General features: G+C 40.4%; 1 protein-coding gene across 1 annotated transcript; it reads right to left on the bottom strand.

Moving 5' to 3' along the window:
- Positions 1–2,493: 2,493 nt before the first annotated feature.
- LOC136499134 (puromycin-sensitive aminopeptidase) lies at positions 2,494–12,557 on the bottom strand. The gene is made up of 34 exons (XM_066494825.1): positions 12,408–12,557; positions 12,087–12,219; positions 11,601–11,684; positions 11,431–11,472; positions 10,982–11,122; positions 10,429–10,504; positions 10,150–10,229; positions 9,277–9,390; positions 9,096–9,170; positions 8,771–8,878; positions 8,468–8,680; positions 8,319–8,380; positions 8,097–8,124; positions 7,938–8,024; positions 7,834–7,859; positions 7,485–7,548; positions 7,322–7,402; positions 7,154–7,201; positions 7,033–7,051; positions 6,884–6,888; positions 6,751–6,762; positions 6,611–6,667; positions 5,713–5,822; positions 5,552–5,632; positions 5,151–5,334; positions 4,659–4,807; positions 4,443–4,581; positions 4,223–4,369; positions 3,792–3,873; positions 3,522–3,697; positions 3,268–3,378; positions 3,070–3,186; positions 2,902–2,973; positions 2,494–2,781 (listed from the first exon to the last, which is right to left on the bottom strand). The coding sequence occupies exons 2-34, from the start codon at positions 12,174–12,176 to the stop codon at positions 2,701–2,703; spliced, it is 2,961 nt and encodes a 986-aa protein (XP_066350922.1). The 5' UTR covers positions 12,177–12,219; positions 12,408–12,557; the 3' UTR covers positions 2,494–2,700.
- Positions 12,558–13,918: the final 1,361 nt, after the last annotated feature.

Raw genomic sequence — 13,918 nt, 5'->3', positions numbered from 1 at the left:
GTGTTACAAATGGTATTCAGAGCCAACTCTCGCGGTTTCACGGACATATGGCTCGGGAGCTCGGACATGTTGCGCATGGCTCTACAAGAGCATGACACTTGGGCTAGGGAGCTGGGAATATGGACGTGGGCTAAGAGAGTCGATCCTGAACATTTGTCTCGAATAGGGTAAGCCAGTCTGTTATTCGACGAGGGCGTCGAATCCTAAGGAGGTGACCGTAACATCCCCGCCTAAATGGGCTAAATTCTGGTTGGGGCGAGGCACTGTAACTGCCCGCGTGGGCTGTGGTCCAACTGTAGCGCCGAGGTGGGCTGGACCAAATCGGGGTACTGTAGCGATACAACACTGTTGCTCAACCACTGTTCACACAAGTTACTTAGCATTATGAAACACTGTGCAGCCATAGGACGGCCTGACCGACTTAAATAGTCATACCAAGGACGTATAGTAACCTTCGGTAACCATTTTGTGCGAAGCGATGATGAAAGGTTAAGCGAGTTGTTACGTAGGTGGAACCCGCCCCTTGATAGAGTGAGCCTGGGCCGTGTGCCGGGTGTAGGGTGTTACAATCCACTCCTTGGATGGCATTCTGCTTGGTTATTGGGTTGCCGGGGTGCATGTATTGGACAATCATTCTCTTCGTCAAATACCCCTCCAAATCTGGCCTGCGATTGGACGATGCTATAGGCAGGAGTAGCGTGCATGCTTGATGCTATCCCGGGTCCCGTGCTGATGCTTCCACCGCCGAGAGATCAAAATATGCCTTGTGGTTGTGGAATGGCGGTGGCGGGCACCACACCCACTAGCTCACACGGTTTCGACGCGCAGCTCAAAAGAGCTTTTAGCCCGTGTTTAGTTCCAAGAATTTAGATTTTGGGACTACTGTAGCATGTTCGTTTTTATTTGGTAAATAGTGTTCAAACATGGACTAATTAGGCTCAAAACATTCGTCTCGCAATTTCCCACCAAACTATGCAATTAGTTTTTCTTTTCGTCTACATTTAATGCTCCATGCATAGACCGCAAACATTCAATATGACAGGTACTGTAGTAACTTTTTAAAAATTAGGGTGAAACTAAACCAGGGCTTGGGTGGAACTAAAGAAGGGCTTAGCCCGGTCCTGTCTTCTCTTCCGGTCGCGTACACTCATTGGTCCCATGTGCACCATCACGACTCACGAAAACTTTCGTTTCCGTCCCGTCCCATCCCATCCTATTCCTATTCCTATCCCACCACCAGAGTCCAATCGCTTTCGGCTTGCTTGCTCTGCTGCTCCGATCCGCCGATACCAAACAACACACATGCCTGGCTCTGTGCATCTGCATCTACAGTACAGATGAATAATAAAGGCTGTGTTTGATCCACATGGACTGCAGAAGTTAGCTTCTAAAAGTCAATTCCTGTAAGCTGGATTATAAAAGCTGAAATAAGAGGTTGTTAGGATTCATAACTTCTAAAAGTTGGCTCATATAGTACTGTACAGTGAAACATAACCAAATGTCCTTTACTTCTAAAAGCTAGCTGGAATGAGTGGGTCAAAAAGTGAGGGACAGATTGGTCAAGTTCAATCCAGAAGCTGGATGTCCCCAGCTTGCTAGATTGTAAAATCTAGAGGTGTGCAGATTATATAAGCTGCTTACAAGCTAGAGTTGTTTGGATCCCTTGGTAGAATCTGGAAGCTAGCTTCCACAATCCGGAAGTATCCAGACAGGCCTAAAATCTACTAATAATTAAATCTTTGTTTTCTTAAGATTAGCAAACCAAACAAAAGCCCCGTTCGCTTGTCTTAAAAATGGCTTGTTCGACTTCTTTTTTCAGTCGAAACAGTGTTTTTCTCTCATAATAGTTCAGCCGGAACAGTGTTTTTCAATCAGTTTCAGCCAAATTTCAAACCAGCGAACGGAGCCAAAATACGGTGGTAACTAATCAGCCAAAACCACTCATTGAAACCTGCTGGAGTGTGCTACAACCTATAAGAGCCTGGGCACGGCTGGAGAGCTCCAGACCTTCCAGAGCTGCCAGCAAAGCAAAGGGTTGAGGGTCTAGGGCTCCGCAAGACCGATCGCTAACATAACAGTGAGTTCGAGACAGAAACCGTCGTGCTGCAGATGTTCCCCTGTTAGTTTGAGCTTAGGGCCTGTTTGTTTTCCATAAGTCAAAGTGATTGAAAACCAGTGACTTATAAGTTATGCTTGTTTGGTTGTAGATGACTTATAAGTTCATTAAAGGTGTGGACCCATACAAAAAATGATGACTTATAAGTTGTAAGCAGGGGTGAACCAACTTAAAACTTATAAACAGGAGTAATTTATAAGTTGATGGTGTTTGCCAAAATAAGTCACTTATTTCACTTTTTAACTTATAAGTAGGTGACTTATTTAGAACCAAACAGGCCCTTATTCAAAACTACTTTTCGGTTATGGAATTGTGCTTTTCTCTCATAACATTTTAGTATAAACATCAACATAAGTCAGCGAACTGAGCGTAGGAGGTAAAAACGAGCAGTTGCATTCCAACAGACGAGAGCACGCATGCTCCAAACCCCCACGAAGCGGACATCATCAGTCATCACACTTATATTTGTTCAGTTCATTCATGCAACTTCAGCACGCCTGTTTATTTACTCTACTTGTCATTTCGCCAACAAAAGAGATTTTCAGTTAAGCACTCCCACTCGCACTACCCTGGAACTGCCCAAACTAATCCGCCAAGCTTTTTGAAGCAATCTCGTACACGTTTTCGGAGAGTCCATTGGCTGACACGATCATCTCCAGCTGGGCCTGCGCCACAAATGAAGCAAGGTGTTACTACCATTGCCCTATCTTTTTTTTTTGTGTGAAAAATACCATTACCCTATCAATTGGACTCTACATAGACTGCACACAAATACAGTACGTCACCTTGGCAAGATCTTGTCTGGTCTTGTCATATCGCCTCCACCGAGAAAATGCTGAAACCATGCGGGAGGCCACCTGATTTCACACCCACGAACAAACCACATTAGCTAACAATTCTTCAAACATTTGGGCCTGGTCCAGCTTACAGGAGAACAGGTACTTGACATTAACCTGAGGGTTTATCTTGTCAAGCTGCAAAACAATTTCACCCAAGAACTTGTACCCAGAACCATCTTTCGCATGGAAGTTCACAGGTGATCCACAGAATCCTCCAATTAGCGAGTACACCTGAGTAAAAAAAAATATCTCAGTAAGGTACTCAGGTGCTCAAAGTCCACATGAAAAATTTAAGCTGATGGCACCACCAACCTTGTTGGGATTCCTCATGTCGAAAGCAGGGTGAGACAGCAACTTCTGAACATTTGCAACATTTCCAGGAATCTCTGAAGTAGCTTGAAGAGCAAACCACTTGCTTACAACCTATCAGAGCAAAACAAACAAACAACAGGTACCCCCACTTAATTTGTGTGCTACATTTTTTTTTTCAAAGAACCTGTGTTCTACATTAGTTCATAAAAACATTTATCAATAACAGATATAATATAAGCAGTCATGTATCTTACCAAGTAGTCATCCTGCCACTTGTTATAGAAATCCAAGAGGGCATCATCACGAACTTGGCCTGGATTTTGGGATAATGCTGCTAATGCAGCAAACTGCTCTGTCATGTTAGTCGCAGACTTGTACTCATGCCGTGCAAGCTCAGTGAAATCTGGCTCATTCAATGAGGCAAGGTATGCTACAAGGAATATCAGAAAACTTGAATTAGGTGATGTTCTCTCGATCGTGATTCCTCAGTTGGAGCGCAATAAGTTTGCCAAAGAAAAACATACCAAGGCATGTATTTTTCAATGCACGGCGAGCCATACTATCATGGTCAAATGTGTAAGCCTCAGAACTCCTGTTGCTTTTCACCTAACAAAAAGTTTAAATGAAAAGCTGATACATGGGAGAACAAGAATAACACAAACAAATACTACGTCCATCCCAAATAACATGTCTTCCAGATTTGTGCTTATAGTCTAAACTACTTTAAGTTTGACCAAGTTTATAGAGAAGATTGTCAGTATTAATGACACCAAATAGATATACTATGAAAAATATGTTTCATGATGGATCTAATAGTACTTATTTGGTAATATAAATATCGGTACATTCTTTTATAAAGTTGGCAAACTTAAGATAGTTTGACTTGGAACAAAACTAGAATGCCAACCAAGTTTTTTGGCACAGAGATAGTAGCAACTTGGCCGGTGCTACTTACAGCTGCAAGAAGATCATCTTTAAGTTGCAAGGCAAGCTCCTTCTTAATAAAGTTACGGACAGCATGAACTGCATCAGGATCTGCAACTTCCATCATATCCATAATCTCCCCTTGACCAGGCAAAGTTATTGCTTTCGCAATAAATTCCTGTAACAGATTACAATAGCCATTTTATAATTTAAGTGTATCCTATAGATTACAATAGCCGCAATAATTTTACCTTATCCAAGCTTGTGTTGCGCAGAATTGATCTAATCCCATCAACAAATTTTGGATTTAGGACCAGTGTTTTCTGTTGCTGGAAGTCAGCTACGAGACTTAGCATCAACTTACGTGCCAAAACTTGGCCAGCTTCCCATCTAGGGAATAGAAAGATCATTAGATTGAACTCTTTAATAGAAAACGAAAATATCTTTAGCATTGTGATCCAGAATACCTGTTAAATTCATCTGAGTCATTGGCAAGCAAGAAAAATAGGTTACTCTCACTCAGATCGGAATCTAGACGGACAGGAGCACTATATCCCCTCAACAAAGAAGGAACTGGCCTCTCGGGAATGTTTTTAAATATAAACTCTTCTTCCTTCTGAATAATATAAAAGCACATTCAAGTATCAGAAAAAAATGTCGAGACGCTTAAATTTGATACAACTAGAAAACTACAACTAGGTGCCTATGTACAGGCAACCACAAGCTTACTGACTAAAAATCTTATTGCACATAATTTGAGGTCCTACAAAGGGCTTCTGAATGAATGTAAATACAAAAAATAAAAAAAGCCACATAGTAGAGTATCAACAGTGTAGCACTGAATGAACAAATACCAGCCTATCTGCACAATATGCAAAAGATTCACAAATCAAACCATGCTAATTAAGTTCATTTCTTGAGGGGAAAGCTTGAAGGAAGATAATCACGGTTGTTTTTACCTTTTTAAACTGAAGCACAGTTGTGAAGACTGGCTGGCCATCAGCAGAGAGTGTTTGGAGAGTTCCATCACTGTAAACGGAAGTGAGGGGCATATCTTTTCCAGTAGAGTCAACAAGTCCAATAGCAACAGGTATGAACATAGGCTCCTTAACTGGTTGGCCAGGAGTGGGTGGTACTTCTTGGCTGAGAAAATAGAAAAGTCAGATGGTTTAGAAATGTACTATTTTCACGAATTACTACAATATAGGAAGAAACATTATCAGGGTATGTAAAACCCATGTGCACTAGCATCAATGAAAATGAATGTAAGTAGAAAGTTGGAATGACAGTTCAACATATATCTAATCGTAAGTACTAAAGGTCAATAAGTACTTCGAACCCAGAGAATGTGGAAGCTTACCTAAATTTCAAAGAGAATGTCTGAGAACTAGGATCATATGAAGATGCCACCTTGACTATAGGCGTACCTGCTTGAGAGTACCTATTGGATGGTTTACAATTAGATAGTGATCACAACAAGTAACCCTTAAAAAGCATGATTGGAAGATAAGTGTCTACTACCATTGTAAAAAGTTTGGCAGTTGTGCATTATTTGCATCACACATGGCTGCATAGAAGTCTTCACAAGTGACAGCTTGCCCATCATGCCTTTGGAAATAAAGATCCATGCCCTGCAGAGGAAAACGTGGAAAGTAAAAGATATGTGTACAACATTGTACCAGACACGCGGGGGGTTGCCCGCAGCTTCAGTTCAAAAAAAAAAAAAGAGACATCCCATGGGAAACATTACATGCACAGGATTCACGGTACAAGGTAATGTCGCGAATTTTTCTTATACATTTAAGAAACATCAACTTATTGTAGAATTATGACGCACAAAGAAATTCTTGAAATTATGATCACTGATATGGATAAAAGTTAGCTAGCTTGTAGCGTATAAATAGGTAAATGCAGATTTACATGAAAAGTAATTTCATTTGTTTATGTTTTTTGCTGACATATATACAATTAGAAAAGTAATGGTCATGGATGTGTATTAGAGATCATGCTAAAGTTTAAATGGAGATGACATTGTACACTTGTTATGGGGTGTCCACTAGGGAGGCAGGAGCCCATAGGAATAGGATCAGCTATAGGGACTGGATCAGTTAGATGTAATATTAGATTTAGGTCAATTAGAGATAGGATTGGAATTGGATATGATTTGTTAGGATTTGATTGGGCTTTACTTGGGAGTCGAGGAATACCCTCTATATAAAGGGAGGTGATGTATGAAGCAAGGAGCAATGAAGAATAATTAATCTAATCCCCTCCCCCAAAAGAAAATAATAATAATACTCTAGTCTCCCTCCAGGCCAACTTTGCCCGGCTATCTTCCTGGCAATGGTTATTCCCAAATGAACTACGGTTCATAACAACACTTGTACCCTCGCATTTTAGGTCGAAGCTCGAATTTTACCTTTCGAAACCCTGATGCTCCAAACATGGTCTTGTACATTCTGACAACTTCAGCACCCTATACCAAGTACATGTCCAGGTCACATCTCATTGCCATTTTCTATCAATGCATGGAAATTGAAAAAAGTTACATAAACGAACCTTCTCGTAAACCTGAGATGAATCCCATAATGGTTGGATGAAGGAACAAAGAAAACAACAAAAAATAATGTCAGCTTTAATCATTAACTCTCACAATGTTTGTTTAATAGGGGACAGGATGAAAAATGCGTACCGTCACTGCCAAGTTATTCATAATCAAAGTCACCAGGGGTAGATTCATCAGATAAGGTTTCAATGGTTCAACAGGGGATGGATAATAAATCAGTTGATGTTTTGTGCATCTCACTGTATGCAGTCAATTTTAGAGACAACAAAACTCACCAGTATAGAAGTTGTCCATCTGCCAGTGAAATTTAAAAAGTTACAAACTGTATCTTTATTTCTGGTTCAAAGCAACATAGAGTAAATGAATTCAAATCGCAGAACAATTGAGCATTAGCACCTTGATATAGGAATGGGGGCGGATAGGATGTGCCATAGGCCCAGCGTCCTGGATATAAGGAAAGAAGACACAGGTTGGTCAAAATAAAATCAAGCTGCCGCATGCTGCAGTTTACTTCATTCAACAACAATCTAACAAGAATACGGTGATAGAGTAGATCAAGAAAACCTGTGGGAATTGATAGATTCTGAGTTTGGAGACATCAGCAATTCGTTTTACTGTGCGACAGCCAAGATCCGAAGAGAACTCCTACACAAATAATTTAATTAGAAGAGTAAGATGAACAAACAAACTTGCAGCAGCTAACACATTGCCGACTGCCTGAGTATACCTGATCCCTGAAAACGGTCAGTCCTTCTTTCAGGGTTAGCTGGAACCAATCACGGCAAGTTACTCTGCAACAGCATAGAGATAAGGAAGTCATTCCTTTTGTTAGGAAGAAAAAAAAGATCATTCCCATTTAGCCATCCCAAGCGTAGCCATCCCAAGCTATCGCTTGGCATGGCTTTAATCTCATCAGGAAAAGCACCAATTAATGAGAAAAGAGAAAGAAAAAAAGAAGTGAAAAGAGAACAATTATTAATCACTTAAACAGTCATAAAGGAATTAAATACAAGTTATGATACCATCATTGCAAATAAAAATATAATCCACTATTGTGATATCGTTAAGACAGTTACCTATTCCCAGTCCAGTTGTGGAAATACTGGAAAAGCAACGAGCCGTAAGTATAATTGAATTCACTAAAAAAAGAAAGAGCGGATATATCTACAAATTTGTGTACCTCATGACCAACAACACCCAAAATTGCAGCATAATCACCATCAGTGGCAGTCTCTGGTGATGCCAATACAAGTCTAGATTGAAATATCTGTTCATTCATAAACCAGTGTTAAAAAACAAATTAATGTGCGAAATTTTCCAAGGAAAGACGGAATCTTACATTCAAGCTCTTGTTTTCCATTGCTCCCCTGCAATTAACAGAGTTACCTTTATCAACAGACAGTTTGGGTCATGCTATATTGTACAACTGGGCAATTGGCTTGTTAACATTTAACCAAAGTATCAAGTTCCACAAGTTAAACCCACAACCCTAGAGGAAAGGAAAAAAAAGCATTCCCAAAATATACTGCAGCATGGTGATAAAAATAGGAAAAGAACTTACATATTGAAATCAGGGACAACAACAATGTTGAATAAATCAAGATCATACTCCAGACCAAAGACCTGGCAGGTGGCATGAAGAACTGAATCAGCTATCTGATTTGAACTAAAGAAACTCCAGGAAGTTATAGGCAATGAATCAGGAGCAACCTCCTCATCCCACTTCATTGCTGCTTTGAGAGAATACATAGCATGTGCTGTTTTTGGTAAATCTTGGGCAGGAGTCCAAATTTTTAGTGTTACGCTGCGGCCGGAGCATGTAACAAACGAATCCTCCCGGCATCCCAGCTGACCAGCAACTAGAGCAAACAGGTAGCTTGGTTTCTTGAAGGGATCCTCCCACAGTGCATAATGCTTTCCACCCTACAGTGTAAAAAAGAAAAATGGCATACAGTGATTGTCCCTTAGCTCTACTGAGTGATGATTGCATTAGGACTTAGGAAGCTAGCGTACCTCAAGGTCTCCCTGCTCAATAAGATTCCCATTGGACAATAATACCGGATACAAAGTTTTATCAGCTTCAATACGGCAAGTATATTTTGCCATAACATCTGGGCGATCCTGTGATAACATTCAACATTTCCAAATACAGAGCATGTATAAATCAAATATCAAAACCTCGGAAAAGAACATATTTATAGAGACAACATGATATTTGATGCCTCATATATCAAACCACAAGCAAACATGGAATCAATATACGATATCTGATGTTAATAAACAGTAGGTAAACCTTAACACCACTCTATATAGTAATTTTACTGAAAGTAAGACCTACCTGAAAGAAGGTAATCTTCCGAAACCCTTCTGCTTCACACTGAGTGCAGAAGTTACCAGTAGACTTGTACAGCCCCTGTGAATGTACAAGAAATTAGAGTAAAAGATACCCTAGCTGTTAGCCTACATTATATCTAATGGATTAGCTAGTAGGACTGTATCCCTCTAAAAGCAGTCAGTACCTCCAATGATGTGTTTAGCTGAGGATATATTTCTGTAACAATTTCCAAGTTGAATACGCCAGCAGGTGGTGTTGAAAGTGTCAGATGGCGAGAATTGACTTTATACTCTTCACCCTAATTATCAAGTAGATACAGGCAGGTGAGGAACAAAATAGGAGAATAAAATGTATGTTTTTTAGGCAAAACTTTTTCAAATAAAATAATACATATTAACTGCAGCAGGGTTTCTGATAACTGTGTTGTGTATTAGGCAGTCCCTATCATACTAAGAAATATTTGAAGGATAGAAATCCAGTGAAATATACAGCATCCCACTAACCCACTGCCGATATCAATAGTGCGACAGGAAAACATGATAGGATGGAGCAAGTAATCTAATGTCACAAACCACAAGAGACCACTATGGCTATTGCCGAATGTTACTATATACAACAACTATTTCTCTGGAAATGCCTCTGTCATTTCATCACAATCCCTTCAAATTTTTCAAACATATGAGCCCCCTGTTATCTGTCCAGTGCAATTCAAGTGCAAGCCTCCATCTGATTACCTTTTTTCCCCTTGGAAAGAATTATAAATTATACAATCATTCTGAGTTGGAACAAAACGAGTTTCTTCCCACCGTTTGTTGGTAATCGTGCGATATTCCTGTCAGCATATTTCCCAAATACATGCTATATATCCTGCCTACTGTTGTACAAATATGTGCCAACAGAATCTAATCTAAAAGAAGACGAGGAGATGGTTATCAATGTTCAAACTCATGATGAAACTATAGCAGTTTGGTTGTAATAAGGATGACAAAGAAATCAGTTATCCTGCAATTTTAAAACATCTAAACACAACGGAAACACTATGTGAACTAATTATCACCTTTAATTCAGTGCCATTGACTTTGATTGATAACAGCTTGAGGTCACGCCCATGAAGAACTAGTGGAGCTGAGATGCCAGCTACAATACATTACAATTGAAAGTTAGTTAGGAAGTCGAGAAGCTCATCTAAGCTCCAAAGTTACTTCTCATGATATAAATGGAGAAGAAAAAAAAGATATGCAAGAGAGATGTAGAGGCCTTGATGAGGTACCATATGATAATATTTTGCCAAATAAAAAGAAAGTACAGGACAATTGATGCAAGGTTAGATATTGACCTTCAACTCCAGGTGATACAACTATTTTAGATGTAACTATGGTCTTTTCTTCACCAAGTTGAAATTGCAAATCCACCTGCAGTTCAATTAGGTGACAGTAAAAAATTAGAAACAAAAAACAGGCAAAAAAAACAAGGAATCAACAGTCAATTTACAAGAAACAAAGCCCAAGCACGGACTAATGGTATCAAGATAAGTAGATTACTATGCATGTGCACATCTATCTACATGCTAGCCCCATTTGAGAACATGTTTGTCTAGGATGCATGGCTAGATCAGTGAGTTGGGGGGAAAATGGTAGATTTTCATCAAAACTAGTTTCAAGTACTATTAGGGGTAAATTGTACTGGACATATTTCTTAACAGTAACTGTCAAAGGTTTATGTTGGACACTTTGTTGATTTCTAAAACAACAGCTATTCCAAAAAGAAACTGGATTCCAAACTGCTAGTGCTAACCTCACATAGGGCACAGCAACTAGAGAATTTCTAACAACAAACGTTCAAATGCTGAAAGCTGTGCGGGAAAACAATTAGAAAAGGCATGTAGTTACCGTGTCAAAATAATAATCAGGTGCCTTGTAATCTTTCAAGAATATCTCCTTGGGGGCATCCATGTCTGGTTCTTCAGTGGCAGCAGGAGGCGGCTCTGTTGCAACAGAACAAGATGTCCTCTTGCCAACAAACTTTGCCCTCTGAATTATGGATATGAAAAACGGTAAGGAAAATATAAATGGAAGAGCCATGTAGGCACATTGCATGCCACGAGCTGAATAAATTAAAGAAATACACTGTTATTACTACATCCTACTAGTCAAAAGAGAAAATTCAGCTCTCCTGTGTGTGCGGAAAGAACAAGAGAAACTTCAAAAAAAAAATCGTATTAGCACATAGTAGAACCAAGCTATTTTCTAACATAGCAGGTAGCAGCTCACAACATATATGCATAAATGTATATATTAGATAGTGATAATAAATAGTTGGCATGAAGGAAGGTACTAACATTTAGTGACAAGGGAGGCTCGGATCGTATCCAACGTGAACCCTGCAACAGGATAAAATGAAGTATATATTAGCGCTGGTTACACACAAAAAGATTGTATAACTGAAAACAGGTAACAGCATTCAACAAACTATAGTAAGAATCCGACAAAAAAAAGCGAGGAATGGTACCTCTTTCCTTGAATTGTAAGTGTTGCTAAAGCAATTCTTTACTGAGGAAGTCCTCTTCGGAGAGCACGATGGCAAGGTTCGATACTGCCAAAAAGTGAAGGAGGTCACTAGGCAATCACTGACTACAGGAAGTGGCTTGCAGTATATAACACTTAGTCGCGACAACTACAAGACAATAAGCAGTTTATCTGTCTATGTCAGAAGAAGCATGTACCGGTAATAGCACTAGAAGGAGCGTAATACATGGAGGAAAAATCCCCAGTCAGCAAAGCAGGCAACATAATCTAACATGAATGAAATGTACAATGCAAAAAACAGCTGGTCTATGATAATTGCAGTGCCTATCGAAGTTCATATTATTAGTATACACATGCTAACTTGGTCTAGACCTGGTAACTAGAATCGAAAATTCTGGAGGACTGGAAGAAGACTGGAGACACAGGAGGGCAGTGACTAGAAGAGTTTAGATAGGGGCAGTGGAATCACATGGAAGGAGGAGAAGGCAGCCAGAAACCCGGGCCTAACGAAACCGCAGCCTCGGCACGCCGCTGCGGGGCTAATCAGGCGACGCGCCATTCCCAACCGAACCAATCCCCAACGTCGAAGAATGAATCCTAAACTGGTAGGATAGGCACGCACGAGTTAGTTGCACGATGCAGCAGCAAGCAATCAAAACGAAACGGAAGAAATCGAGGAGAGCCGGCGGCGGCGGGAGGATTGGATTCGGAACAACAGAGTGGCTGCGAATCACCAGCGCGAGAGGGGGAACCGATCCGTCCGAGCAGCGAGGGCCAGGGGGCTCCTTACCGAGCAGGGAAGGGATCGGGCCAGGCCACGGCCACGGCCACGGGATCTGCTGCACTCCCTAGTCCCGACCACCAGTGGAGCGGAGCGCAGGAGGAGGACTGGAGGAGGCGGCGGCAAGGATGGAGTTGCGGATGACAAGGCAGGCAGGTTGTTGTTGTGTTGTGTGATATGATGATTTCATCCGATGTCATGGGCCAGCCTTCTGGGCCAGACTGTTCGACTGGTTGTAAACGATACTATAGAATCGTGAATATTTTTCTTTTACATCAAACTAGCTAAACCAACCAGTAGTAAATAATGCACGATCCAGCTCAGCCAGTCGAATAAGTACCCGAGGAAAAAAAGATATCTTTTGGATAAAACAAAAATCAAAAGTAAATAATGCACGATCCAGCTCAGCCAGCCGAATAGATGCCCGAGGAAAAGAAGATATCTTTTGGATGAAACAAAAATCAGAAAACAGCCCTTTATTATGTTTCAAAAAAAATAACCCTTTTCTGCGTCGGTGATTAGTTCCCAAGTCTGGTAACACATTGTCCTTCCGTAACACAAGGCTGGTTATGTGATGCGACACACATAACAACCTTAGAAAGTGTTTTTTTCCTAAACGAATTTGAGCAGGAGAACGACCGATTGCATTAATAAGGAACAGTCCTGCAAATTTTAAAGTCGACGAGCTCTGATTGGTTTCTGGGTTGATAAGCACGACTAATGCTGATTTAGGGCCTGTTTGATTTCTACAGGAGCTCCTAAAATTCCTATCACATCGAATATTTAGACACATACATAGAGTATTAAATATAAACTAATTACGAAACTAATTGCACAACTTGCGACTAATTTGCGAGACGAATCTTTCAAGCCTAATTAGTCAATGATTTGATAACGTGATGCTACAGTAAACATGTGCTAATGACGGATTAATTAGACTTAAAAAATTCGTCTCGCAAATTAGCCTCCATCTATGTAATTGGTTTTATAATTAATCTATATTTAATGCTCTTTATTAGTATCTAAACATTCGATGTGACATGAATTTTAGGAGCAACTAAAGAACTAAACGGCCCCTTATTATGAAAGAAAAATACTATTAACTGACTGATAAATCCTGGATCAACAAGCGCACATGCAGTACAGGGGCAATAAAGCCAGAGTTGATTTCACATTGAATGTTTGATTCTGAACGCAGGAGACTTTAAGCATGGGTGTTAAAGCTTGATGATGTACACAAGACACGGTACACAAATATCACATGGCAAAGAAGAAAATAATTGTCGGTGTTTTGGATCGGCAGGTCCTCGACCAACTAGTGAAAATGTACTGCGTGCCTCTAATCCTGGATGGTGATGCAAAGAGACACAAGGTTTATACTGGTTCAGGCAATAGGTGCCCTATGTCCAGTCTGAGAGAGCGATCTTGTATTCCTTGCACCGAGGTGCTTGTAGTAGGGGTTTACAAGCAGGGTGAGAGAGGGAGTTAGTCCCAGGTCTCTGCGAGAAGTGGCGTGGATT

This window comes from Miscanthus floridulus, chromosome 13 (assembly GCF_019320115.1).
Source record: "Miscanthus floridulus cultivar M001 chromosome 13, ASM1932011v1, whole genome shotgun sequence".
Classification (NCBI taxonomy): domain Eukaryota; kingdom Viridiplantae; phylum Streptophyta; class Magnoliopsida; order Poales; family Poaceae; genus Miscanthus; species Miscanthus floridulus.
This window is presented reverse-complemented; position numbering and strand designations above follow the sequence as displayed.

Bases quoted from the DNA above. Each gene is read 5' to 3' on its own strand.
- LOC136499134 (XM_066494825.1), bottom strand. From the start codon at position 12,176: ATGGCGCGTCGCCTGATTAGCCCCGCAGCGGCGTGCCGAGGCTGCGGT. The intron at 4,370-4,442 runs GTAAAATTATTG...AATCTGTTACAG, and splicing joins GCAACACAAGCTTGGATAAG to GAATTTATTGCGAAAGCAAT. The intron at 2,782-2,901 runs GTGACGTACTGT...TTTGTGGCGCAG, and splicing joins CCAGACAAGATCTTGCCAAG to GCCCAGCTGGAGATGATCGT.